The sequence below is a fragment of the Caretta caretta genome, chromosome 6 (genome assembly GCF_965140235.1).
Source record: "Caretta caretta isolate rCarCar2 chromosome 6, rCarCar1.hap1, whole genome shotgun sequence".
NCBI classification, from domain to species: Eukaryota; Metazoa; Chordata; order Testudines; family Cheloniidae; genus Caretta; species Caretta caretta.
The window spans coordinates 126,186,656-126,212,699 of NC_134211.1; the positions used below are offsets into that span (position 1 = coordinate 126,186,656).

Consider the following 26,044-nt stretch of genomic DNA (forward strand, 5'->3'; position numbering starts at 1 on the left):
TGAATGTCATTTGTTATACATGGTAGGCATCTGAGTTTCCCCCATGCAGGGACATTACAGTGTAAAGAAGCACATTTCAGCTATTTTTGTTTCAACACAGTCTTTGCTATTTAAGGCTTTGAAATGCCAGACATTTTCAACTTCATAATTTTTAGGTTGTATAAAAATGCAAATTTAACTGCATTGAATTGAGGCACTGCCTTAATACAGAGATCCCTCATTAGCATAATAGCCATAATGAGGACTGAATATAGACAAAACACTTAAATTATAGATTTTTTTTTTAAATTGCATACTGTATTCTGCTTCATATTAGAGAAAACAGACTGAGGGAAGAAAGATTGTGCTGGGGTTAGAGGATTAGACTGGGTATCACAAGACTTGGGTTCTATTCCTGGCTCTGCTATAGAATTCATGATTTTGGCCAAGACACTTACCCTTTGTGCCATTGTTCTTTTAATGGAAGGAATTCATCCCAGTGCAGAGGATCACATCAGGCCCCATTTACACTCTTTGCATAGGCCCTTTGCCTTGGAATGAATTCCACAGTAATCATGTAAAGAGATTTGAGATCCTCAGGTCAAAGGAGGTGCTATGGAAGTGATGGTCTATAGTATGTAATCAAATGATGATTTTACATTTTAAGGATGGCCCCAGAAGTTGCAGCAGTGGAAAAGAATGGCGGTTACAACCAACTCTGTGATATCTGGGCAGTTGGCATAACAGCAATCGAACTTGGAGAACTTCAGCCGCCGATGTTTGACCTTCATCCAATGAGGTCTGCGGTTCATGAGACTCGCTCGTTTCAAGCATTTTCTTAAATCATAGTCCCTAAGGGACCATTACAAGCGTCTAGTCTGTCCTGCATAACCCAAGCCTTATAACCTCTCCCAGGGATTCCTGCATCAAGCCCATAATTTCTGTTTTAGTGTACCATGCCTTTTGTAAAAGTCATCCAGTCTTGATTTAAAGATGTCGATTCAGATTCTGGAATCCGATTCTTAAGGACGTAACATTTTGTAAGTGTTTTAGTTCCCGAACGCTATAGTAGCCCTATAGTTAGCAGGGTTGCACAAGAAAATAAACAGATTTTATTTCAAAAACACTGTCCATAATTAAAGAAATCAATGGCTTTATTTTGTCTCTTACAAGATCTTTTATGTTACACGCTACAGAACTCACTTGGGTTTTCATCAGCTCATATTGTCTCTTGTGGGGTAATAGAACTGCTGTGTACAGTATTTTATTCAGTCTCAAGATATTAGAATAAAATTAATTATTTTCATATTGTACATTATTATTATGCTTTCTTTATCTTAGGGCTTTATTTCTAATGTCTAAAAGTAACTTTCAACCTCCAAAGCTCAAGGAAAAAGCAAAATGGTAAGTCAAATAAAATTTTTCTCCCTTTGTTCAGGGCATGTTTTAAAGATCATGTGAATGATTGATTATTTATGTCAGCAGTTCATAAGCATATGCCCTGAACCTGCGAACACATATGCACATTTGGGACTTATATACATGAGTTGTCCCTTTGAATTCAGTTCTTACTGCTAAACTTAAAATACTTAATTACAGCAAAAGAGTCTGATCCTGGAGTGAGAACCATGCGAACAGACTCCCTGTTCATGCAGCGCCTCATTAAATCAAGGGGAGTCTGAACTGTGAAGCTCTCAGTGCGGAATCAGGGCTAAATTTAGTATAAGTCATGAATTTTTGAATTGCTTTGACTTCTGCAGTGACCAAAAAGTCTTCATTATTTGCTCAAACTCAGAAGTTTTTATTGGAACATAATTCACCCCTGGTAAATCATGCTTTAAAACAATATATCTCTAAAAATGGGACATTAATTCATATTGCTCTGTGGAAGAAGAAAACCATTGCTAAAAGTGTTGTGCATTAGTTTTCATCCCAGTGGTCTGAAAGATGATTTCCCTGAGGATGAAGTGTTTTAGCCTGAGACATCTGCAGTATGTACCAGCAAGCAAGATAGATTTTTTTTTTTTGTAATTGATTTGATTTTATAGGAACCTAGAAACAAATGCAACAGAGAGGACCGAGGTCCAGCAGTGCACATACTTCTGCAATGTCAGGAAACTGATTGTGTGGGACAGGCCCATATAATGCTAATTGCTCTTCCTCTGCTGGTCCAGAGAAAAAGGAAAACTCCCTCTGGTCTGCTGCCTGGAGAGAGAGAGAAATCTCCTTCCAGAACACACATCTGACAGTTAGTTTGACACTGTGCATGTGATCAAGACTCACTGTAGTGAAGCAGTTAATCCCAGTTATGTACTTAGAATGCTGCTAGTGACCAAGTAGCTGTCCTTTTTTCCTTAAGTCTGTGAGAGGGGGATTCTGCCAGTATTGCTGCGGGCAGATACTTAAAATTGTTTATCATCTGGAAAAACGTCCTTCTGTGAATTGCATTCTGCACTAAACTTTGCACTCTGCACCTCTTTCTTCCTTCCCCCCCGCCTGAGATTTGTGCACATGCTAAGAGTACCTTTCTTTATACTCTAGGCATTCTTGCCATAACTTAAAAGCACATCACAAATAAAACTCCAGGTGCAGTAGTACAGTTCAGTACAACCCACCTCCAAGAAGCAGATAATTAGCCCCTACCCTCCACCAGTCCAATTCCTTTTTGTTTTCAAGTACCTGAGGGATAAGTTTTGCAACGTGCCCTGAAAGTCATCAAATTCAGGCTAATCTATCCTTTGAAAGATACATTAAAATAAACACTTGCAAGAAAGACAAGTAAAAATTGTAGGATGAGACTCAGCCTCACGTCTTGCATTAATTTAAAAGAAGAGCGGTGTCATTAAATCATCTGAACTGCTTTGAAAATCTGAGCCATGTATTTGAAAGAGGAGGTTGATGCTTTCTCCTGATCTTACACCATTGTGCATTTTATTTTCCTCCTGGTGACATGAGATAATGTGGAGTGTCAGACTTGCCTGGATTTTGTGGGTTTGCTGTAGTGTATACCTAATTCACTATATTATTTTTATTTCTGTTATATAGTGCCATAAGACTTCAAATGGAATCTGACCTTTTGACTGTTTTTTCCAAAGGGACAGTAGTAGTAATCTCCTGCTAGTTAACTCAGCAGCAGAATGGTATAAATCTGAAATGCCATGGCATATTTGACCAGGATTCTAATTTAGTAGATGTCTTGCCATTTATATAGCAGTTACATTGAAAGTGACCGTTATTTTTTCCTTTTCAGAAAAACTTAACTTGATTTTAAGTATTCAATTTTTTCTTTGTCTTTTTGTGTAAAGGTCATCAACATTCCATAATTTTGTCAAAATAGCACTTACAAAAAATCCAAAGAAGAGACCAACCGCAGAAAGACTCCTTACTGTAAGTGTCGAAAAAGAAAAGTCAGAACTTGCAATGTCACCATTAAATCTATTGTTTCACAGAGAAAGAAGTCATTAGTGCACCAAACAGGGGCTATGTTTCACACTGTTATCATACAAGTGTGCTTAATTGTGCAAACGCAGCAAAAGTGAAATTGGAATCTCATGGAATATACAAAAGTTTTATTTGGTGGCAAGATTTTATAAAGATGCCTGTCTACACTGCAAGATAAGTCCAGCTTTAATTGTCCAAAGATAGGCATTTTGTAACCGTGTGCCCCAGTTTGGTAGAATTAGCTGTATAGATTGTTTACTAGTCACCCCATAAGGCAAAATTAGGCCTTGATTCAGAAAACAGTTACTCAAATGCTTAATTCAACTCACCTAAAGAGTCCCGTTGAACTCCATGGAACTACTTACATGCATAAAGTTAAGCAAATGCATCAATGTTTGCACAACTAGGTCTTAATTTCTAATTGCAACTGACGCATAATGTGGTCAGGCCAAAACGGATGCATGCTTTAGAGGCCTACTTGCTCAGGAGATACTCTTCAGAAAATCTCTTTAAAGTTTTGCAAAACTTTAGGCTAATCTTTTGAAGCCCAGACGTACAGGATTAAATATAAGCCTCCTATTAAATCTACTGTAACGTTGTTTTTTTTGTGGTTTTTAGCATAGTTTTGTAGGACAACCCGGTCTCTCGAGATCTCTAGCAGTTGAGCTGTTGGACAAAGTAAATAATCCTGACAACCATACACATTACAGTGAAGCTGATGATGATGATTTTGAGGTGAGAACGTATTTGTGTTTTTCCTGTTTTGAAAAGCCGATGTTTAAAAGTCGTCTCCTGTTTTCCCTCTGTAAACTTATATTCTCACTTCAGAGAGGGGTTGAAAAATTATTCTACTCTACGGCACAGCAGTACAGTAGAAACCAGGATGCCTTGCCACAGGGTTGAGGTTAAGCTTTCTGTCAGGTACCAGGGGCTTGTGTGCAGGCAATAGAGAGTGTGTCTCATTGTAATAGTTTCCCTTTAATTATGGTATGAGATCTAAGGTGAAGACAATATAACTGAATTATAATGTTTCTGTTTCTAACAGCCTCACTCTGTTATTCGCCACACCATTCGCTCTACAAACAGGAATGCTAGAGCGGAAAGAACAGCCTCAGAGATAAATTGTAAGTCCCTAATGTGCTTTTTCCCATTTTGTGGTGCTGGTTTATTCTTCCTGATACATTGTGTCCATGTCACTCTTTTATAGCAAACCTTAGAGAGCCAGTTTACCATTGGCTCACTGAAAGAAAAAGAACACCAACAAAAAAATCTCCACGGTATTTTGCCAAAATCAAAATTAAAACTTGCATACTTTTCTGTTACTTCATTTCATGTCATTGCAGGATGCAAACATTTCTATAAAACCAGGGTATTGTTTCTTCTGTAATCAGCCTCTCTCTGCCATGGTATGGTGCCAAACTTTGAATGCCTACTATTAAAAAAATAATAATTTAATAGAAGCATTAAGCAGGAAGACCAAGTTGATTATTTTAGTGGGAGAGCATGTTCTTACACACAGATGTCTTGGCCCTCACTGGCGAGGGAAAATATAGAAAAGTAGATGGCAATTTGGTGCCGCTCTGATTTTGTGCTAGTTTTCACATTGATGGTCAGCTAAACCTCATCCTAACCACTGGAGGATGCTCCACTTGTTATGGTCACATCTGATGTGCTGACGATATGGTGTAGGTTAAACTCAAAAGGAGTGCAAGTCCTTACGCTCCATGCAGCATTCACACGCTACTCAGTCACTTTCCAAAGGGGCAGGGCGGGGCGGGGAATACTGAAATATTGGAGCCTGTTGAAGCAGGAACTGGCTTTCTCTGTGTTGGAAGAAGTGCCCTTGCAAACTAAATAATTAGTAGATATTATTAGATATTAGATATGTGACCATAATAAAGTGCCCAAGCAGACTAAATTATTGTTAGATATGTGACGATAAATATTATGGTCACATCTGCTGTACTGACTATGGTGTATGTTAAACTCAAAAGGAATGCAAGTCCTTACACTCCATGCAATATTGACACGCTATTCGGTCACTTTCAGCTGGAGTGGGGGGAAAGTGCTGATATTTTGGAGCCCTTTGAAGTAGGAACTGGCTTTCTCTGTGTTTGGAGAAGTGCCCACGCAAACTAAATAATTATCATTTAGACTGCTTTAAATGGGGATTCTAACTGCTCTTTTCTCAGTTTCCTTTTCTGTAGGTTGTTTCATAACAAATACATTGCAAGTGCAAACATTTAGACATTGAAGACTTCCATAAAAACAAATGTTCATGGTTCAAAGAGTTTAGAATTTTATAGGCAAGTTAAAATGAAGCATTACATAATGTTGCAGTGTGCACTTTGGTTTTTTATATGCTACAGCATGCTGCTTACTTTAATAGTCTGGCTATAAGAGGATGTCAGTAGAATGTTACACGTAAAGTTGAAAATGTGATGTTTTGCAGTTGACAAGTTGCAGTTTGAGCCTCCCTTACGGAAAGAAACGGAAGCTCGGGATGAAATGGTAGGACTTGGTTTTTCATCGTTTGTGATTATAATAATGTCCTTATTGTTTTATACTTTAACTCTGTTAAGTAATATGTATCAGAGTATAAAAAGAGTCACAAGAAGACAACTATCCGTTTTCAGACAGTCGCCACATTCTGAAGAAAATGAATTGCTCTCTATGGTTCATGCGGAGGATCTTCTTCAAGTGCAAATTGAAATGCACCAATTAGTGTAGGAATGTGAAAAGAGATTCTGAATTTGATTCCCTTAGATCTCTCTACCAGCCAATATTATTTCTTCTACTCTGTTACTCAGAGCACAGCCACGTTCCTCCATTGTGTGCCACTTTGCTGTTTGTTTTAACTCTCAGCAGTTATGTTTACTTCAGATTAATGGAATGCTACCAGCCAGCTCACGTTCATCTGGAGCAAAGGGCGGCTGTGGATGCAATGGGCCTGATTCTTCCTGAGTGCTCAGTCCCAGCAGCTCCCACTTACTCCAGTTGGAAACATAGGTGCTCAGCATTATGAAAATCAGGATCTGGATGTTTAAAGCCATTTTCCTGTTGGCCAGATGGGCCTTTTTCATGTCAAGATTTTGCGCCCTTTCCCAGCTTGGTCTCTTTGGGGCTTAATCGCTGGACAAAAAACCTCTACACTCAAGATGTTAACTGTACCCGTGAAGGGGAAGTTAGTGGGGAAGCAACTGACCCAAGCCGATTACAGAAAGCAGCAACAGCTCACAATAATTTTTTAAAGAACTGCAGAATTGGAGGCGGGTTGGCTTGATTCCCAAGGAAAATTTTAATTTTTTTAACAAGTCTAAGGTCACTTTAATGAGTGCTGCACTAACAGCATTCACCAGGAGCTCCTCCACCAGTCATTGGTGAAAAGGCATTGATGGGGCTGGGAGCTCAGCAAGAGTGCAGTGTAATGCCTGTTGTCCAGGGTGCGGGGTAACAACCCTCAGAGAGCTGTAGTTCCGTGAGTCGCAATGTGATCTCATTCGGGGATCATGGTCCCCAAGAGTAGCAGTGGTCTGTTACACCAGTACCCACGGAGAAAAGCTTTCTCCTTATCAAGTTTGTACCAGAACACTTTAATTAAGTCATTTTTCATCTGTTGAACCTGTGTGCTTCGCCATTTCCAGGTGTTGTTTTCAAGCCCAAATTAAAGGAAGGTTGGAATTTTTTTATTTTTTATTTTTTTTCAATAATCAGACTAAAAAACATTCGGACTTTGAAACTGAAGTGCCTCTGTTTATGGGTGATTATTTTCTGCAGTTCTCTACCTCCCAAGCCCCCCGGGATGCTCTGGAAATATGTTTAGAGAATATTTTTTTTCAATTAAATAAATAATTGTTGAACTGAAATTTCTGCATCTTCAGATTGTGGCAGCAGGCACAGACTTTGCGTCACACTGGAATCCTTTTGTTGATGGTGGAAGCAGCAGCAAGTACGTACACAGTTCAGTAGCATTTTCATAGTTTTGATTATGTGAAAAGAAACCCAGAATTGTGTTTAAAAAAAACCTCAAAACCTTGAACTGATTAATTCTGTTTTTTATGTCCTTTGATAAAGTAAGACAGGCCAAAGTATAGGTAAAAATTATTTGGCCTTCACATTGAATACAATATTGCAGTGCAGTTCTTGTGATCCGGTTGGTCATGTCATCCGGGCAAGGATAATCACTTCTGTGCAGTTTTGATCCCTGTGAAAGACGAACAGCGTTTTTTGGGGGGGGATCGGTTATGCTCCCCAGTCAGTGTGGGAACGTGTAGTATATGTAGAGTACGTATTAAAACAAAATAGCTAAAATCAGTTTTTGTTTTACTTGCCTTTCAAAGAATTCAGTTCAGGATTCTGCATTTGCCTTGCAACACTCCCTGCACTGGTGAGTGGTTGTGATGTCACCACGTGTTGCAAGGCACATGCAGAATGCTGACGAGCAGTCTTTGCAAGTAAGTAAAGGAGGAACTGACTTTCAAATACTTGGCTTTTAAAAATTGCTTAAGTCTTTACTTAAGTGTTTGTGGTATGTGTCTGTTATAGGTGCAGTGTATTCTACAGTATAGTCAGTTAACAATTTAGCTTTTACCTCCCCAGCATTTTAAATCCCAACTTACTGTAGGTCAAAGATAACCCTGAAGTTAGTGAGCACAACTCTGTTAAAGCCAGGGCTGAATTTGACCACGTAGCTGCACAGGGCTTCCTGTTACTGCACACTGCTAAACTGCTTTAAAGCTGATCTTTTTGAAGTTATAACAAGAAGTAAGCAGGCTTGGTATTACCCGCTGAATGATCCAGCTAAACAGGAAAGAGTATTTTAACCAAGTTTAAATTACTGCTAGGCTGAAAAATCCCTTGCTCCTTTCTTTATTTGGAGGCAGTCAGTGCACAATATGCTTTTGTGTTTAAATTTTGCAGATAACCTTTAGCATATAGCTCATTTCCAACATTACAGTTCCGCAATCCAACCGGTCATGTCATGCAAAGTATAATAAATCCATTGTTTTTAAATGTGTGACAGTTTATCCTTCAATTTATTTTCTGTTTTCTTCTCATCTTTGCTCCTTCAATAGTGAAAATTCAAGATGCTTTTGTAGGCCTGGCCCGTCCTCTCCCCAGAAACAGGAACAACTCCTTTTCCTCCACTTTTCTTGTTTTGCTTATGTGACACTGGCTAGTAGAGCTGGAAAGCCTTACATGTTACTGATGAGGCTGTTCTGTGGGCAGCTGGAATCTCCAGGATTTCTGTGTCCTCTTCAAAACTACCCATGGATATGAATTTGATTCTTTAATGCTGTGGCTTTTTATATAATGTAGGCTGTATATATAAAACTGCATCAAAAGCAGCTATAATCAGCGTAACGAGCTATAAATGAGTATACATGTTTATGAAGTGATGCTTTTGACTGGAAGGGCGTCAGTCGTAAAGTCCCAGGACAGTGAGTTTCTCTGCCATTCTCTTGGAATTCAATTCCTTCTCGGAAGGGTAAACAGGAAATGCTGAGCCCTTCTGAGCGAGGGAATTCTGGAGAGTGCCATAATGGTAAAGAAAAGGCTGGCTCGAGAGAGGGGGTGGGCTGCTTTTCTGTGGTTTGGCCCATGCCAGAGAGAACACTGATTTATACGCTGACTCGGATTAGTTTTATGTAAACAAGACCAATGCCATTTATGCTTACGGAAGATGGGAATTGGTTTGATACTTTCTCAATCTATAATTTTAACTATTTAAAATTAATATTTTGTGCACTATTTTCTGCCTTATGCATGAGTAACTTTTTAGTGCTTACATCTGGTAATGACTGGGGGTAATTGATTCTTCCCCCCCCCGTCCCCCGGTAGTGTCTGGGGCAGCAGTCATAGTTTCATTAGCAGCTGTTCTGGGACCACTCAGAAGAAGCAGCTCAAAGGGAAATTGATTAGTATACAGAGTGCTATGTTTTTATTAATATGCTTTTGTTCTTCAGTAGTTATGTAAATGGACCTGTAATCTTTTTTCCTGTTGACATGGCATTTCATGGAACCTTACAGAATGTACTAATTAGTGGGGACGTTAGACAGCTAGGCCCACAGAAAGATGGATCCTATGGTACTGGAGTCTGTCCATCATTGTTCTGAAATTTAGATGCCACCATGTTTTATCAAAAACAAACAAACCTCTAGCATTTCCCTGTGCTAACTGTATCTTTCCAATGGATTCTGATTGCCAGCCTGTTCCCCTAGCCTTGCAGAAATCTGTATCTGATGATTAAAAAAATAAAATTGTGACAGGCAAGTTGTGACTCTCACCTCCACCTCCAGAAAAAAGGTCTGTCCTTCCCTGAGCTCACTGTTATAATTGAGATTAGCTAATCATAACAGACCATCACCAAAATAGTTCTCTCCCTGAGCGCATGAGCAGCATTAGTGTTGACGGCTTTTGAGCAACTGAATGTTTACAATGTAGTGTTATTTAGAACCATATCTGTGAAATAAACTGAAGTTACTACTCTGTAAAATTAGCTAGAAAGTTGCTGATTTTCAGAAATCTAAAAGTTTGGTTAAAAATCTGACTTTTCTGTTGACCCTGCAGTAGGTTTGATGAAAAAATATTTAACGGTGTAACAAGAAAACAATCTGTGAGACTACTATATTCCTGCATTTTTCACTAACTTTCTCCATTTTCCGTTGTTTGTTAGGACACATAATTGGACATTGCAGCAGTGCCTAAATATCCTTAGTAGATGGAGATGTGAGACTAGTGTATGATACCCAAGCATAAGAGAACATAAATAACTATTCCTTAGTGTATGGGGAAAATAAAGTGCACAAAGAAAAAAGGGCTTAACACAGTGAATAAGAGCAAGGTACTTTTGTGTTTGTAATGGGCTGGTAGATACTATAATGTCAAAGTGAAGTGCATCAGTAATCAAATGTTGACTGCATTGATCTTCATAGAACTTAAGAGTGGGCCTCTTATTTTTATGAACATTTTACCTAGGGGACCGTTCACAAAATTTGGCGATGGCAGTGAAGATGTTGAAGAGTGAGTGAACCTCCTTCATTTTCACTTGTATTCTCTATAGCTCTTTCTTTAAGCAGTTACGGTTCTGGCAAAATCCCTTTTCTTAAAATGTTGTATTTATCCCACATGACTGTGAAGGGCTAGTGGCACTCCTAAATGTAATGCACCCTTCATAGTGTACACAAGCGTCAAGAGAACATCTGAAAGCACTCTATAGATAGAAGAGCTAACCTCTCTTCTCTTCCCCCCCCCCCAATAAAATATTATGGGGTGTGCAAGGAAGCTTCTGATTTATTTTTTTTAGGGGGAATTTTGTGTGTTGAGAATGAGAGGATAATATTACTATGATGAGCCAGGCTTAGGACAGACAGCTGATATACAAGGGTCCCTACAGAGCTCTGCCAATGCACCTCCCTCCCACCCTACGACATCCCTGCTATTCAAGTACTTAATCATTCTTGAGCAAAAACGGCAAGCCATGTCAAATAGCTATGGGTTTTTTGTTGTTTGAATCAAACACCTTCAGTAGGTGTTAGGATGATTATTAGAAGACAGCTGTCAATTTCTTTTGTCACTTTAAGGAATTTGGGAGGATGTTTCTCTGTGTCCTAACCTACTGACTGATCCAGCAATGTAACATTTTCATTGTTGGGAGGGATTTTCTTGAGTAACAAAGAGAGTTAAGGGAGTGTGGGTAATCACCCCAAAGGAATAGCTATCTTAACATCTGTTTAATCCTGCTAATATCAAGTACTCTTCACTGCACAATTGTCTTTAACATTACGCTATGAAAGAACATAATTCAAGTAAAAACCACCACTAACAAATATTAACCTGCTTTTCTGATCCTCCTTGTATTGTACGTCTGCTTTAACCCGTTTTTGTGTCAAGCTATGAAAAGACAATCTGTTCTATGCACATAGCTTATCTTATTTCCACAAACTTCATATTTTCAGCCAAACCTGTCTGTGTTTTTTGAGCTTGTATAAATAACCAAGATGCTACTGCACCTTTCTGTTTTAGGTCAACCCTAAAGCGAGCAGGACCACCACCACTACCTCCTAAGGTAAATTTCTGCCGTGTTTTAAAGAAGAGTTTGTGGATTCATAGATTCATAGATTCATAGATATTTAGGCCAGAAGGGACCATTATGATCATCTAGTCTGACCTCCTGCACAATGCAGGCCACAGAATTTCACCCACCACTCCTAAAAAAGACCTCACATCTATATCTGTGCTATTGAAGTCCTCAAATTGTAGTTTGAAGACCTCAAGGAGCAGAGAATCCTCCAGCAAGTGACCCGTGCCCCATGCTACAGAGGAAGGCGAAAAACCTCCAGGGCCTTTCCAATCTGCCCTGGAGGAAAATTCCTTCCCGACCCCAAATATGGCGATCAGCTAAACCCTGAGCATATGGGCAAGATTCATCAGCCAGATACTACAGAAAATTCTTTCCCGGGTAACTTGGATCTTACCCCATCTAAAAACCCATAAATGGATAAATGACACTCTGTGAAATACTTCAGTCTGATGCTTTCTAGCCGCTCGTAAATTTAGGAGCCAATTTACTAACAGTTGGGGAGAAACATAGCTATTGGACTTCACACGATGGGCCATATTTTGCGCTGACCTACACCCTGTACAGTCCTGTTGAACTTTGATTATACTGGGTGTCACTGGGCCCTATATGTTATGTTTGTAAAAGTGGCTTTTAGGCAGTCTCCCTCTTGAAAGGACGTCATATATGTGTGCTATGTCCTGTTGACCATTATTCTTTCTGCCACTATGCCATTATTTTTCAAAATCAATCAAGAAAAGAATAATTCTGATAATAGATTATCCTGCTGTCAATGTTCTTTGTTAGAACAATGATACATTTTCTACATAAAAGCTAGCATGTAATAATTTTATGCCTCTGAAAAATCATCATTCACCTTATTTTATAAAGCCCCACCTATTTTATTTATTACAGCCAAGGATAAACAATTACCCTGAAGAAAGCCTTGCGGATGATGAGAAGTCTCAGACAATAAAACACTTTCCAGATTCACAGAGTAGAGCGCTGCCAGCTCATAGGAGACAGAGTATTCCAGCTTGTGGGCCTCAAGCTGAGCTGCCCCCCATTGGTATGACTAGCAGTCTCAGCAGCCCTGGACTGCTTACAGCTCGATACAGTGACTTGGGTAAATAACCTAAATTATATTGTTTGCAGTATTGTTGTAACTGTGTCGGTCCCAGGACATTAGAGACACAAGGTGGGTGAGGTAATATCTTTTACTGGACCAACTTCTGTTGATGGAAGATACAAGCTTTTGAGCAGCGCAGAGTTACTCTTCAGCTTACACCTTCTGCCAAGAGAAGTTGGTCCAATAAAAGATATTACCTCATTCACCTTGTCTCTCTAAATTTACATTTTCAGAAAGTTTCTTTTTTCCTGTAAAAAGAAATACGTTTTGGAGCTAACTTGACTTTAAGCAAAACATGATTGTAATAGAGGTAATTCCTGAAGTGTGACTTTCCTTCTTACATGTGCTGGGCTTTCTGTGTGTCCTGGAGGTTTGTACCCTAAAGGCCTAGGTCAGAGAACTTCCTGCTAGCACAGGGATGCTGAGTGGAATCTCTTTTGCAGCCAATCAGTACCATCGCTATGTTGACCCAGTGTGCTCCCATCTGTCAGTCTGAGTGGGTTGCAATGACAACAAACACGGGTTTCTCTCAATAGTGAGGAGCCCTAAGCACTGGGCAGCTGGACTGGCCCCTTTTCCGCAACTCCCTCTGAAAAGGTTCAGCTGGCTTAGATTAACTTCAGAGCGGTGCCTCCCTCTTCTTTAGGATTAATTATCTATGTTGCAGAGAAGAGAACGGGGCATGTAGGCAGCAAAATTATTTGTACTTAATTTGGTTATCAGATATGCATTAAAGTGCATGTGGGATTTGTTTTAGGAAATGGGGATAGTATGCTGAAACTCACAGAGGAAAATGTAGAAGGTTCTGGACAAGTCCCCCAGCTGCCACGTAAAAAAGACAAAAGAGACTTTCCAGTAAGTATTTGACACTGTAGCTGTTAAATATTGGTCAGTGACGTGACTTCACTTGTATAGTTACATGCACATGAATGTCTGGTGTAGAGTTTTAAAACTAGTGTGAATCACTTTACAATTTATCTCTTTCCCCACAGAAGCCAGCAATCAATGGTCTACCGCCAACTCCAAAGGTGCTGGTAAGAAATCTCATTTAAAATCAGATGTCAAGAATTATAACATTCATAAACCAGTCGGAGAACACTTCAATCTCTCTGGTCACGCAATCACAGACATGAAGGTCGCTATCTTAAAACAAAAAAACTTCAAATCCAGACTCCAGCGAGAAACTGCTGAATTGGAATTCATTTGCAAATTGGATACTATTAATTTAGGCTTAAATAGAGACTGGGAGTGGCTAAGTCATTATGCAAGGTAGCCTATTTCCCCTTGTTTTTTCCTTACCCCCCCCCCCAGATGTTCTGGTTTAACTTGGATTTAAACTTGGAGAGTGGTCAGTTTGGATGAGCTATTACCAGCAGGAGAGTGAGTTTGTGTGTGTATGGGGGTGGGGTGTGTGTGAGAACCTGGATTTGTGCTGGAAATGGCCCACCTTGATTATCATGCACATTGTAGGGAGAGTGGTCACTTTGGATGAGCTATTACCAGCAGGATAGTGAGTTTGTGTGTGTGGTTTTTGGGAGGGGGGTGAGGGGGTGAGAGAACCTGGATTTGTGCAGGAAATGGCCCAACTTGATTATCATGCACATTGTGTAAAGAGTTGTCACTTTGGATGGGCTATCACCAGCAGGAGAGTGAATTTGTGTGGGGGGGTGGAGGGTGAGAAAACCTGGATTTGTGCTGGAAATGGCCCAACCTGATGATCACTTTAGATAAGCTATTACCAGCAGGAGAGTGGGGTGGGAGGAGGTATTGTTTCATATTCTCTGTGTGTATATAAAGTCTGCTGCAGTTTCCACGGTATGCATCCGATGAAGTGAGCTGTAGCTCACGAAAGCTTATGCTCAAATAAATTGGTTAGTCTCTAAGGTGCCACAAGTACTCCTTTTCTTTTTGCGAATACAGACTAACACGGCTGTTACTCTGAAACCATTTAAAATAGGAATAACTGGGAGCACAATTTTATTTATCCATCTGCTTACTTTGCCTTTATACTGTTAGTAATTTGTTTATTACCAGAAGAATTCAGTATTGCTGTCAGTGTAACAGCCACTAAAAATCTTTCATGTTGTTCTGGATTTGTATCTATGGTGTTCTGTAGAAATTCAGCCGAAAAAAAGAAGTTTTAGAGGATGTATTGTAGTGTTCTTGGGGAAGATGAAGGGGTTTTTTTGCATCAAGTGATATTAAAACAGGTTTGTGTGATTGAAGAAAGGAAGACTAATGTGTTCATGTGTCTGACATTTAATTAAATAGGTGACTCAAAAATAAACTCTTTACATTGCAAACTTGTTTCTGGTTTAAATTTGGGTTTCTTTTAGATGGGAGCATGTTTTTCAAAAGTTTTTGATGGTTGCCCTTTGAAGATTAACTGTGCAACATCATGGATACATCCTGATACTAAAGGTAGGTTCGCTTTCCCCTTTGTATTTTAAATCCTGCTACAGAAGCAGTATTGTACTTTTGGATTAAACCAGTTTCTCTCATTTTTTAGATCAGTATATTATCTTTGGAACTGAAGATGGTATTTATACGTTGAATCTGAATGAGCTTCATGAAGCAACAATGGAACAGGTAATTATCAATGTCTCATACAGGCAGAATATAGTTGACAGATACTACGAAACACTGGAACCGTGTAATTTTTAGTGGGGGTTGATAGGGATGCTCTGCTTTGTTGTGTAAGCAGGGCCACATCAAGTCAAGCCCCATTGGTTCTAACATCAGAAATCCCTGACTTTCAGGGCAATATTTTTGACACTGCTGATGGGATGCTCAGATCAAAGGATAGCATGGAGCCCTCCACCTGTACTAAACCCTCTTCTCTCAGAACTGTCTCTGCATCCCCCTGCTCTGGCTTGCCTCCTCTCCTTTGCTACCCAGCCTGCCTTTTCCTTCTCCGTCTTGATTCCACTAGATGGCACACCTCTCCTCTGCTGTGCATGACCAGTATGCAGTTGCAGCCCTGCTGCTGGTTAGTCTGGCTGGCACAACTTCAGCGGGTAAATATTTATGGGCTGGCCAGCTGCTCCTCCTCTAGTCTCCTTGCTATTTTAGCTCCCCTTCTTGCTTCTCCACTGCTTGGCTGCCTCTCTCCTTCCAAACCCCATCTCCTTTTGTGCTCTGGCTTTGTCCCACTGCTTACTGTCACTAAGCACCCCATTGGTCACGCAAACGTCCCTACGTCACTGGTCCCCTCTAACTTAAAAATAATCAGGAAGGAAGATGTTAATAGTCCTTTTTATTTCTTTGATTTGCTGTACCCTCAGCCGGGGCCTCATGGAGCTATACGTTTAGGCCCGATATTAGGCTTTTCTGAAGTTATCTAGAGGGGAATAAACTCCAGACCTTAAGAGGGAGACAGTTTTTGCCAGACTTACTGTAAGGTATTTTTAGGCTTTGCTACTGTTACTGTCAGAAGAGGGAGGAAAAGGTAAGAACCCTCTGTCTGGAGTACAGTTGATCTAGATGGTGTTAGCACTGTTGTCATGTGGAGCTGTTGGTTTGTAGAGCACTTTCCAAACGTAGCAAGGACGCAAGCTCTGTCCCAGAGGCACAAAACACACCACAGGCTGATAGTAGAGAAAAAGGAGAATGTGGGGCTTTGATGAGGAGAGCACAGGAAGGATTCTAGCACTGAGTGGGTCAGAAGGAGGTAAGGTAGAGAGGGTATTCAGCAGACCAGAAAAGAGAGGCTGTTTTTCTTCAAGTGCTTCCTCACATCGATTCCAATTAGGTGTGTGCGCGCCGCGTGCACGATCGTCGGAAGATTTGTTTTATCCCAGCAGCACTCGGTGGGTTGGCTGAGGCGCCCCCTGGAGTGGCGCCTTCATGGCGCCGGATATATGCCCCAGCCGACCTAGCGCCCCCTCAGTTCCTTCTTCCTGCCTGTGACAGTCATTGGAACTGTGGAGCGCAGCGTAGCTGATCTCCACTCTCCATAGCTTTTCTCTTAGTACCTGTTAATAGTTGTTTATAGTTAGTGTAGTGAGTAGGGTGGAGTGGGGTCTTCTCCCCTCTCCCCCGTCCTGGTACCGGGGCTCATGCCGGGGTTTCCGGGCTTCAAACCCTGCTCGGCTTGCCTGAAGCCAATGCCGACGGGAGACCCCCACGACTCTTGCCTAAGGTGTCTGGGGGAATCCCACCAAGCAGACAATTGCCGCATTTGCAAAGCCTTCAAGCCGAGGACCAAAAAGGAGCAGGACTTTAGACTCAAGCAGCTCCTTATGGAGGCGGCACTTAGCCCGGTCCCTTCCTCTGCGCACCGGGACTCGGCATTGTCTTCGGTACGGAGTGCCCCTGCAGCACTGACTGGTCCAGCACCACGTTTGGACTCCGCTAAAGACTCGTGGTGTCAGGCCCCCCCGGCACCTCCACCATGACGGCGCCAGTCCCTGTCTCCGGGCCAGAAGAAGAAGCAGCCCAAGCAGGTGCCGACTGCTTCTTCTTTGTCAGTTCGACAGCCACCGACACTTCCCGCACCTCAGCCGGAGCCGCGTCCATTGCTGGAGCGCACAGGACATGTAACAGCTCCTGCACCGTCAAGTCTGGCGCTGCAAGGGCCATCGAGTCCGGTGCATGTTAGCTCCCCGGTGCACACCGCGATCGAGCTAAGGCAGCTCTCCACACCGGAGACCTTCTCTACAGCGCGGGACTTGATCGCACTCACAGAGCTGACTCCCCCGCAGCCAGCGGCACCTCCAGTGCGGGCAGTGCCGTCGAAGGGAAAACCGTCCCTGATATGACCGCTGTCGCCAAGTGAAGCAGGGCAGCATCGGTCCCGATCTTGGTCCCGGCACCTTTCATGGCGTCGCTCGCAGTCCCGGCACCAATCCTGTTCTCAGCGTTGGTCGTACTCATGACGCCGCTCCAGCTTGCGAAGATCCGAATTGTGGTACGGCTGGTATCGATCAGCTGGTACCGATCTGGTACCGGTCAGAGTGGCCCTCGACCCAGAGCCTATCCCGGCGCTGGTCTTGTCGAAGGTCACCGTCAAGATCCAGATCAGGCTCCCGGTACCAATATGACCGCAGGCACCGATCGACATCTCGGTACCATTCTACATCTCGCCACCGGTGCATGGCACGATACAGCACCAGGGGACTCTGCGCCGACACGTTCAGCGCTGCCTTGGCCATCTCGCTCCGCCTCCACATTGTCACGCTCACCAGGTGGCCACCACGCCCAGGACCAGGGCGAGGATGATGCAGGACAGTGGCTGGACGAAGGCCAGGACCTGGGCCAAGGACCTCCACAGTGGTCTTTTTGGACCCCCTGGGCATACCATCAGGCCCAAGGGGTTCCTTCGGAGGCTTCCCATTCCCTCCCTTCTGCGCCCCAAGTACTGGAGGCTTGTGTGTGTCGTCCCTCTCCATCTCCCCCCGCCCCCGGAGGTTCTGAGGGGACTGCTCCAGCACCAACACAGGCCCACGCCCCTAGTGTGGTGGACCTTGGGCAACAAGTTCCTCCACATGAGGACCCCAGCCAGGATCCCTTTAGTCCCGGGGGTATCTTCCTCGTCCTCACCTGATGAGGCAGTGGCAGGGACTATGGTTTCGGGCCCTCCTCCTATGGACCTCCGCGCCCACCAGGAGCTGCTCTGCAGGGTGGCGCACAATATGACCCTCCAGGTAGAGGAGGTGGTGGAGATAGAGGACCCGGTTGTCGACATTCTGTCCGTGGAGGCACCGTCCAGGGTGGCCCTCCCAGTCATACGGACTATACAGGCCAATGCCAAGACAATCTGGCAATCGCCAGCCTCTATTCCATCAAGGAGGCCAAGGGGGTGGAAAGAAAGTACTTTGTCCTCTCAAAGGAGTACGAGTAACTCTACATGCACCCCCAACCATGTTCCCTCGTTGTGGCTTTGGTCATTGAGAAGGAATGGCACAGTCAACAGGCCCCGGCGCCCAAATCAAAGGATGCTAGACGCCTAGACTTGTTTGGGTGCAAGGTGTACTCAGACGGAGGCTTGCAGCTCAGGGTGGCCAACCAGTAGGCACTCCTGAGCAGATACGATTATAATTCATGGCATTCTATGGAGAAATTCAAAGAGTTGGTTCCACAGGAGTCCAGATTGGAATTTGGGGCTCTAGTGGAGGAGGGCAAGAAGGTGGCCAGAACCTCCCTGCAAGCCTCTCTGGACGTGGCGGACTCGGCAGCTAGGACCCTGGCCTCAGGCATAGCGATGCGCCACATCTCGTGGCTGCAGGTCTCTGGCTTACCACCAGGGTTGCAGCAGACCCTCCAGGACCTACCCTTTGATGGCCAGGGCCTGTTCTCAGACAAAACAGACTCAAGGCTGCAGAGTCTGAAGGACTCGAGAACTATTATGCGCTCTCTGGGAATGCATACCCCAGTAACGCAGAGAAGGCCCTTCAGACCGCAGCCTCAGAGGTCCTACCCTCGGCCAAGGCAGGACTTCTTTAGAAGACGTGGCCGAGGTGGTAGAAGCAGACAAACTGGCCACCAAGCCAGCCAAGGCCAGGGCCCTCGCAAGCCATCGGCTAGGCCTAAGCAGAACTAAGCAAGGTGCGCCCGAGGATGGAGCACCAGTCTCCATTCAGGATCCTTCCCCACGTTTCCAAGATAGTCTCTCCCATTTCCTTTGTGCGTGGTCTAGCATAACATCAGACCATTGGGTCCTTCGCACGGTGGAAAGGGCTTACTCCCCTCTATATTTGCTTTTCCCCCCACCCTCCTACCCCGTCCCTCTTGAGGGACCCTTCTCACGAGCACCTCCTTCTACAGGAGGTCCAATCATTCCTAGCTGTGGGGGAGATAGAGGAGGTTCCAAAAGAGTCAAGGGACAGAGGTTTTTACTCCCGCTACTTCATAATCCCCAAGGCCAAGGGCAGGCTTCAGCCCATCCTGGACCTACACGGACTCAACAAATTCATGGTAAAGTTGAAGTTCCGTATGGTCTCTCTAGGGACCGTTATTCCTTCCTTAGATCCTGGAGACTGGTACGCCGCCCTCGACATGAAGGACGCGTACTTCCACATTGCGATCTACCCAGCGCACAGATGCTTCCTTCGCTTTGTGGTCAATCAACAGCAATTTCAATTCACCGTCCTTCCTTTTGGCCTATCTACGGCTCCCAGGGTGTTTACCAAGTGCATGGCTGTTGTGGCTGCCCTCCCTTCATCGACAACGGATCCAAGTGTTCCCACACCTTGACGACTGACTTATTCGGGGCTGCTCCAGGGATCAGGTGCAGTCTCGTGTCCAGCTCACCATGAACATGGTCAATCTACTGGGCCTCCTGCTCAATGTCACAAAATCTACTCTGGTACCAACCCAGAGGATAGAAATCATAGGCGCAGTCTTAGACTCAGGCCTAGCCCGAGCACTTCTGCCGGAAGCACGCTTCCAATGCCTGGTGAACATCGTCCACAACCTGCAAAATTTCCCAACCTCGACCGTGAAAACATGCCTATGCCTCCTGGGACATATGGCCTCTGGCACATATGTGACCATGCACGCCAGGCTGTGGCTACGTCCACTCCAAGCCTGACTATCAACAGTATACCGCCCAGGTCGGGACAGCTTGAGCACAGTGGTTACCATCCCATCAGGGATATTAGCCTCCCTAGACTGGTGGCTGGACCCCAAATCAGTGTGCAAGGGGGTGCCATTTCACGCCCCGCAGCCCTCCGTGTCCCTAGTCACGGATGCGTCATCCCTGGTATGGGGAGCCCATCTCGGGGTCCTCCGTAGACGGGCTATGGTCGGCAGGAGAGTTATCCCTGCACATCAACATACGGGAACTCAGAGCTGTGCACCTGGTGTGTCAGGCATTCCAAGAGCGCATTCAAGGCCATTGTGTTGCAGTCCTCACAGACAACACAACGGCCATGTTTTACATTAACAAGCAAGGGGGAGCCCGGTTGTCCCCCCTCTGTCAGGAGGCCACTCGTCTGTGGGAATTCTGTATAGCCCACTCAATCCATCTGGTGGCATCGTTTCTCCCAGGAGTCCAGAACACCTTAGTGGACCACTTCAGCAGATCATTTCAGACTCACGAGTGGTTGGTTCGCCCGGACATCATCCTCTCTGTCTTCCTGAAGTGGGGCTTTCCCCTGATAGACCTATTCGTCTCTCGTGAGAATCGGAAATGCCAAGTGTTCTGCTCTCTACAAGGACGCTCTCTGGGTTCCCTGTCAGATGCCTTCCCCATACAGTGGAAGGATCACCTGTGCTACGCCTTCCCTCCATTCCCGCTAGTCCACAGGGTCCTGCTCAAGCTGCGCAGGGACAGGGCCCATCTGATTTTGGTCACCCCGGCGTGGCCCAGGCAGCATTGGTATACCACTCTCCTAGAGCTGTCGGTGGACACTCCAATTCCACTCCCTCTGTGGCCAGACCTGATCACTCAGGACCACAGACGACTCTGTCATCCCGACCTGCAATCTCTCCACCTCACAGCATGGATGCTGCATGGCTAACTCAATCTGAGCTGTGCTGCTCTTGCTTGGTACAGCAGGTCCTTTTGGGTAGCAGGAAGCCCTCTACCAGGTCCACATACTTAGCCAAGTGGAAGCGTTTTTCCTGCTGGTGCGCTCAGAGTCATACAGCCCCGCTAGAGGTGTCAGTACCTATCATCTTGGACTACCTCCTGTCCTTAAAACAGCAGGGCTTGGCAATATCATCCATCAGAGTGCACCTGGCAGCTATTTCAGCTTTCCACCCCGGCGAACACTGGTGTTCGGTCTTCTCCAATCCCATGGTCAGCAGATTTCTCAAGGGGTTGGAGCTCCTGTTCCCACAAATTCGACAACCAGCCTCTACGTGGGATCTTAACCTGGTCCTCCCCAAACTCATGGCTGCCCCATTCGAACCAATTGCCACCTGCTTGCTCCTGTACTTTTCCTGGAAGACAGCCTTCCTCGTAGCTATCACTTCGGCGAGGCATGTGTCTGAACTCAGGCTACTCACATCGGAACCACTGTATACGGTGTTCCATAAGGACAAAGTACAGCTGCGACCCCACCTGGCCTTCCTCCCTAAGGTGGTGTCTGCCTTCCATCTCAACCAGGACATCTTCCTCCCCGTCTTCTACCCAAAGCCGCACGCCTCTCAACGGGAACAGGTGCATTCCCTGGACGTTCGCAGGGCCCTCCCCTTCTACATCGAGTGAACGAAACCTTTCACGAAAACGTCGCAGCTGTTTGTTGCTGTGGCAGACCGGATGAAGGGCTTTCCGGTCTCCTCCCAGCGCATCTCGTCCTGGATCACATAATGCATCCGTGCAAGTTATGACTTGGCTGGTGTCCCAACTACGCACCTTACTGCCCACTCCATGTGGGCTCAGGCTTGATCTTCTACTTTCCTGGCACACGTACCCATACAGGAGATATGTAGGGCAGCGACTTGGTCATCGGTGCATACCTTCACCACCCACTATGCAATAATTCAGGAGTCCGGGGTGATGCTGCATGTGGTTCAGCGGTCCTTCACTCCGCGACATCTCACTCGGACCCCACCGCCTAAGTAAGGCTTCGGAGTCACCTAATTGGAATCGATATGACCAAGCACACAAAGAAAAGACGGTTACTCACCTTTGTCAGTGTTGTTCTTCGAGATGTGTTGCTCATATCCATTCCAAACCCGCCCTCCTTCCCCTCTGTTGGAGTAGCTGGCAAGAAGGAACTGAGGGGGTGCTGAGTCGGCTGGGGCATATATCCGGTGCCATGAAGGCGCCACTCCACCGAGTGTTGCTGGGGTAAAAAATCTTCCGACGATCGTGCACGCGGCGCGCACACACCTAATTGGAATAGATATGAGCAACACCTCTCGAAGAACAACAGTTACAAAGGTGAGTAACCGTCTTTTCCGTGGGGGTAGTATGATAGAAGGCACAAAGCGGCAATCTGGCCAGATAATTTGGGGGCGCTGGGCAAGCAGAAGGATATGAGAGGAAGAGTATGTAGGATCCGATGGTAAGAATGAGGAACTTGAAGTCGATAGAGTCAGAACAGAGGGAAGGCTTTCTCGGGTTAGTGGATACAAGAACATGCTTAAAAGCACAGGGGGCGGCAAGACAGAGTAGGAAATGAGAATGAAAAGAAACACGGAAGGGTGGAGGGGAGTTACAAGGATAGAGGCAGGTATTGGAAGTGGGATCTCTGAATCAGCCACATTAAAGGAGGAGAATTAAAGACGGAAGCCCCTCATTGAGTGCTGGTGGTGTAACTGTGGGGGAAACTGTTCTAGAAAGACAGGGGAAGGGATACAGCTAGGATACAGAAGAATGAACCTGACATGGAGAAAGTCAGCATCATCGTAAGACTTCATCAAGAGTCAATTTAGCAGGGCATGAACAGGGCCCAAGGAAATGGATTGAGGGACCCAGCATTATTAACCCATGTATATTTATTTTTTAATTCAGTTTCTCTCTGTTACATAGAAATATTTTCTTCTTCTTCTTCCTTTAGTTATTTCCCCGAAAATGTACCTGGCTGTATGTTATCAATAATACTTTAATGTCATTGTCAGGTATGTATATGTTTTTTTTAAAAAAAAGACACTGTAAATAATGGGGAAAATACACAAAACGTTCACTTGTTAAAGGATATTTTCCTGTGTGCTCCATGCAGATCGGTAACATTATTCTGAATAAGAGAATAATGTGCTGTTTTCTGTATTTCTGTTTCCCTTTTTCGTATAGGAAGTTTTACTTTAAGAATGCTTTACACAAGAAATTTTCATAGATTGTAGGGCTGGAAGCTTATAAAATCAAACTTGTAAAGACTAGGTTAAATGCTCCTGTCGCCTCCCACTGTTTTCTCCCTGAAAGGTTAGGTGTTTGATGATACAATATTGTTCTGAGTAATGCCAAGGGCCCAGTTTGAGCAGGAGAAGGATATTGAATTTTTCCTGCTTTTGGTCTCTGAGATTGCAGTGCCAAGTTCAGGACAGTGTTCCGCTATTAAAATAACTATCAAGCCAACATTCAGCTTTACTGAGGAGGGATGAAAAGGGCTTCTAAGAATTGAGCTGCAATGTCTAATCATTCCCCTGATGCATTGCAGTTTGGTGCCATCTTTAATGGCTCTGAACTTCCCAGTCATCCTCAGTATACATCCTACTTACTCAGAAAATAGATATGATTGAGGACAAGAAGAGTTCTGAGTTAAGGAGGAATGACCTACATGCATGTGCGCATGTAAATAATAATGAATTTGTCATTCTTCTCTATTATATTCATCCTTCAAGTGTAGATGATTTGAAACAAGGGGTTTTCCCTCCTGTCCTGACGAAAGAGAATTCTGCATCTGGAACAGCTGCCCAAGGTCGATCTTAATTTTGAGTGCAGACGGATTGCAGGATCAGGCCTTTAGACATAGGATTCTGTGTGTAATCCAAGTCACATGATGATACGAAGATAGTCCAGGATGGGTTTCCTGAAGGCTGGTGGCACATAGGTTCCAAGGGCCAGAGAGGTCCACTCTGATCATCTAGTCTGACCTCCTTTGTGACACAGTTCATAGCACTTCCCCAAAAGAATTCCTAGAGCAGATCTTTTAGGAAAACATCCCATCTTGATTTTAAAATTGCCAGTGACACAGAATCCACCATGACCCTTAGTAAATTGTTCCAGTGGTTAATTACCCTCACTGTTAAAAATATATGCCTTATTTCCAGTCTAAATTTGTCTAGCTTTAACTTCCAGCCATTGGTCCACGCTATACCCTTCTCTGCTAGATTGAAGAGCCCATTATCAAATATTTGTTCCCCTTGTGAATTAATGCTTCTACTGCCAGGCCCGGGAGGAAGCTTATATAGGCCATAAAAGTTTTTTCAAGATTGTTTAGCTGTATGCATTGTGTTTGAGTGATTGCAGGTATCTGTACATAGATCAATATAAATTTGGTATGTTAATATTAATAATTTATATTTAAATATATTCATATAAATTTAATGAAAGTGTAGTGGCCTGATACAGTCACATCAGTGCCTTGATGTAGTATCACAGAACAACCTAGAATTTAGTGTGCATTTGTTTTACACATTTTCTTAAATGTTCTTATTAGACCTTATCTGTAACAGTTGAATTATGTCCCCACTTGATGCACTGTCATTTTTAATCATGATTTGTTTCTCCTTACATTTTGGCTTGGCTTCTATTTTTGACATGTCTTTGGATCGCCTTTTTAGAAGGTAATTATCACAATGTATTTTTACCATAAATTACCTCTAGCTAATCTGCGTATGTACGATACAAACCAGTTTTCTGTCTTACAGGAAAAACGTTTCAGCTCTACTCCCATAACCTAATAGCTTTGTTTGAACAAGCCAAAAAAACAGGATTTGCTGCTCATATGCAGACTCATAGGTTCCCTGACAAAATATTACCAAGGTACAAAAATATCTTTATTTTCTAGACAATTCTGAAAAATGAACACAATTTCTAAACTACTTTATCCTTTATGCTTCTGATATGTCTGTGTGAATCAGTAACATAAAAGGCTTTCAGTATCCGTCACTGATGTGTGTTGTTAAACTTACTCTGTTATTGCAGGAAGTTTGCCTTAACAACAAAGATTCCTGATACAAAAGGATGCCACAAATGCTGCATAGGTGAGTGAACATTTAGTGTACTGTTTTTTTTTTCCCTTGGTTTTTATCATTGGAACAGAGTGGTTCGCACTCAGATTTATTTTTAATTATACATAAACATAGTAAAAATCTGGGTCCTGGATAGCTCAGGAGATTGGTGATGAATTACTGAGCTTTACCGTCTTCTTATGGGACCTCTCTTGACTGGAGCTTTGCAACCCTTGTAGTCCATTCGGTACGATCCTCTGCTAATCTTTGTGGATGAATAGTCCTTTTGATCCAGCCAGGATACAACATCCATCCATCCAAGATCTTTTTTTTTCTGTCGACTGTTCTTCTACCATCAGCTTTCTCATCCAGTGCCCATAAACATGCATCACCCGCTGAACCCCTTAAAATGTACCCTGCGAATCTAGCTTTACCTTACCACACATGAAATACTGGCCCCAGTGCAGTGAAGAGAAGTTTTGCTGTTAACTTCAATGGGGCCAGTATGTCACCCGAAATCACCAGTCAGTTTGGCCTAGGTCGGTGGTTCCACGGTCACTACCACCTGTGGGATGGGCAGAGGCCTGTATTTTATAATGTGGTGATCTGTCTCAGTCAAGTGGACAAGTGTCCCTGTCAGTAACCACTGTCGCTGACTGACACTTCTTGTTAAGCCTCACTAAAGAGGTCAAAGTCTGGTCATGAAAGATGAAATATCCTCTGACCCTAGGAAGGTGGCACATTCTGGTCAAGGTTGTGGCATAGGGCATCATGGGTTGAAGATGGAAAACTAGCAAACATAATGGTAAAGGACCAGTTATTAATTGTAAGGGGGAGGGGGTGTAGTTCAACTTATTAAAAATCACTTTGA

At 43.8% G+C, this 26,044-nt stretch overlaps 1 protein-coding gene across 1 annotated transcript in view; it reads left to right on the forward strand.

The window, feature by feature from the left end:
- MAP4K5 (mitogen-activated protein kinase kinase kinase kinase 5) overlaps window positions 1-26,044 on the forward strand; it is a 90,207-nt gene that overhangs the window by 51,720 nt on the left and 12,443 nt on the right. Inside the window, exons 10-27 of the mRNA XM_048852133.2 lie at window positions 647-778; window positions 1,321-1,383; window positions 3,285-3,366; window positions 4,039-4,155; window positions 4,466-4,544; window positions 5,873-5,931; window positions 7,302-7,369; window positions 10,400-10,444; window positions 11,447-11,489; window positions 12,396-12,606; window positions 13,367-13,464; window positions 13,602-13,643; window positions 14,946-15,030; window positions 15,119-15,198; window positions 23,061-23,121; window positions 24,784-24,786; window positions 24,871-24,985; window positions 25,148-25,206. Coding sequence (XP_048708090.1) covers window positions 647-778; window positions 1,321-1,383; window positions 3,285-3,366; window positions 4,039-4,155; window positions 4,466-4,544; window positions 5,873-5,931; window positions 7,302-7,369; window positions 10,400-10,444; window positions 11,447-11,489; window positions 12,396-12,606; window positions 13,367-13,464; window positions 13,602-13,643; window positions 14,946-15,030; window positions 15,119-15,198; window positions 23,061-23,121; window positions 24,784-24,786; window positions 24,871-24,985; window positions 25,148-25,206 — 1,442 coding nt within the window. The remainder of the gene's footprint in view (window positions 1-646; window positions 779-1,320; window positions 1,384-3,284; window positions 3,367-4,038; window positions 4,156-4,465; window positions 4,545-5,872; window positions 5,932-7,301; window positions 7,370-10,399; window positions 10,445-11,446; window positions 11,490-12,395; window positions 12,607-13,366; window positions 13,465-13,601; window positions 13,644-14,945; window positions 15,031-15,118; window positions 15,199-23,060; window positions 23,122-24,783; window positions 24,787-24,870; window positions 24,986-25,147; window positions 25,207-26,044) is intronic.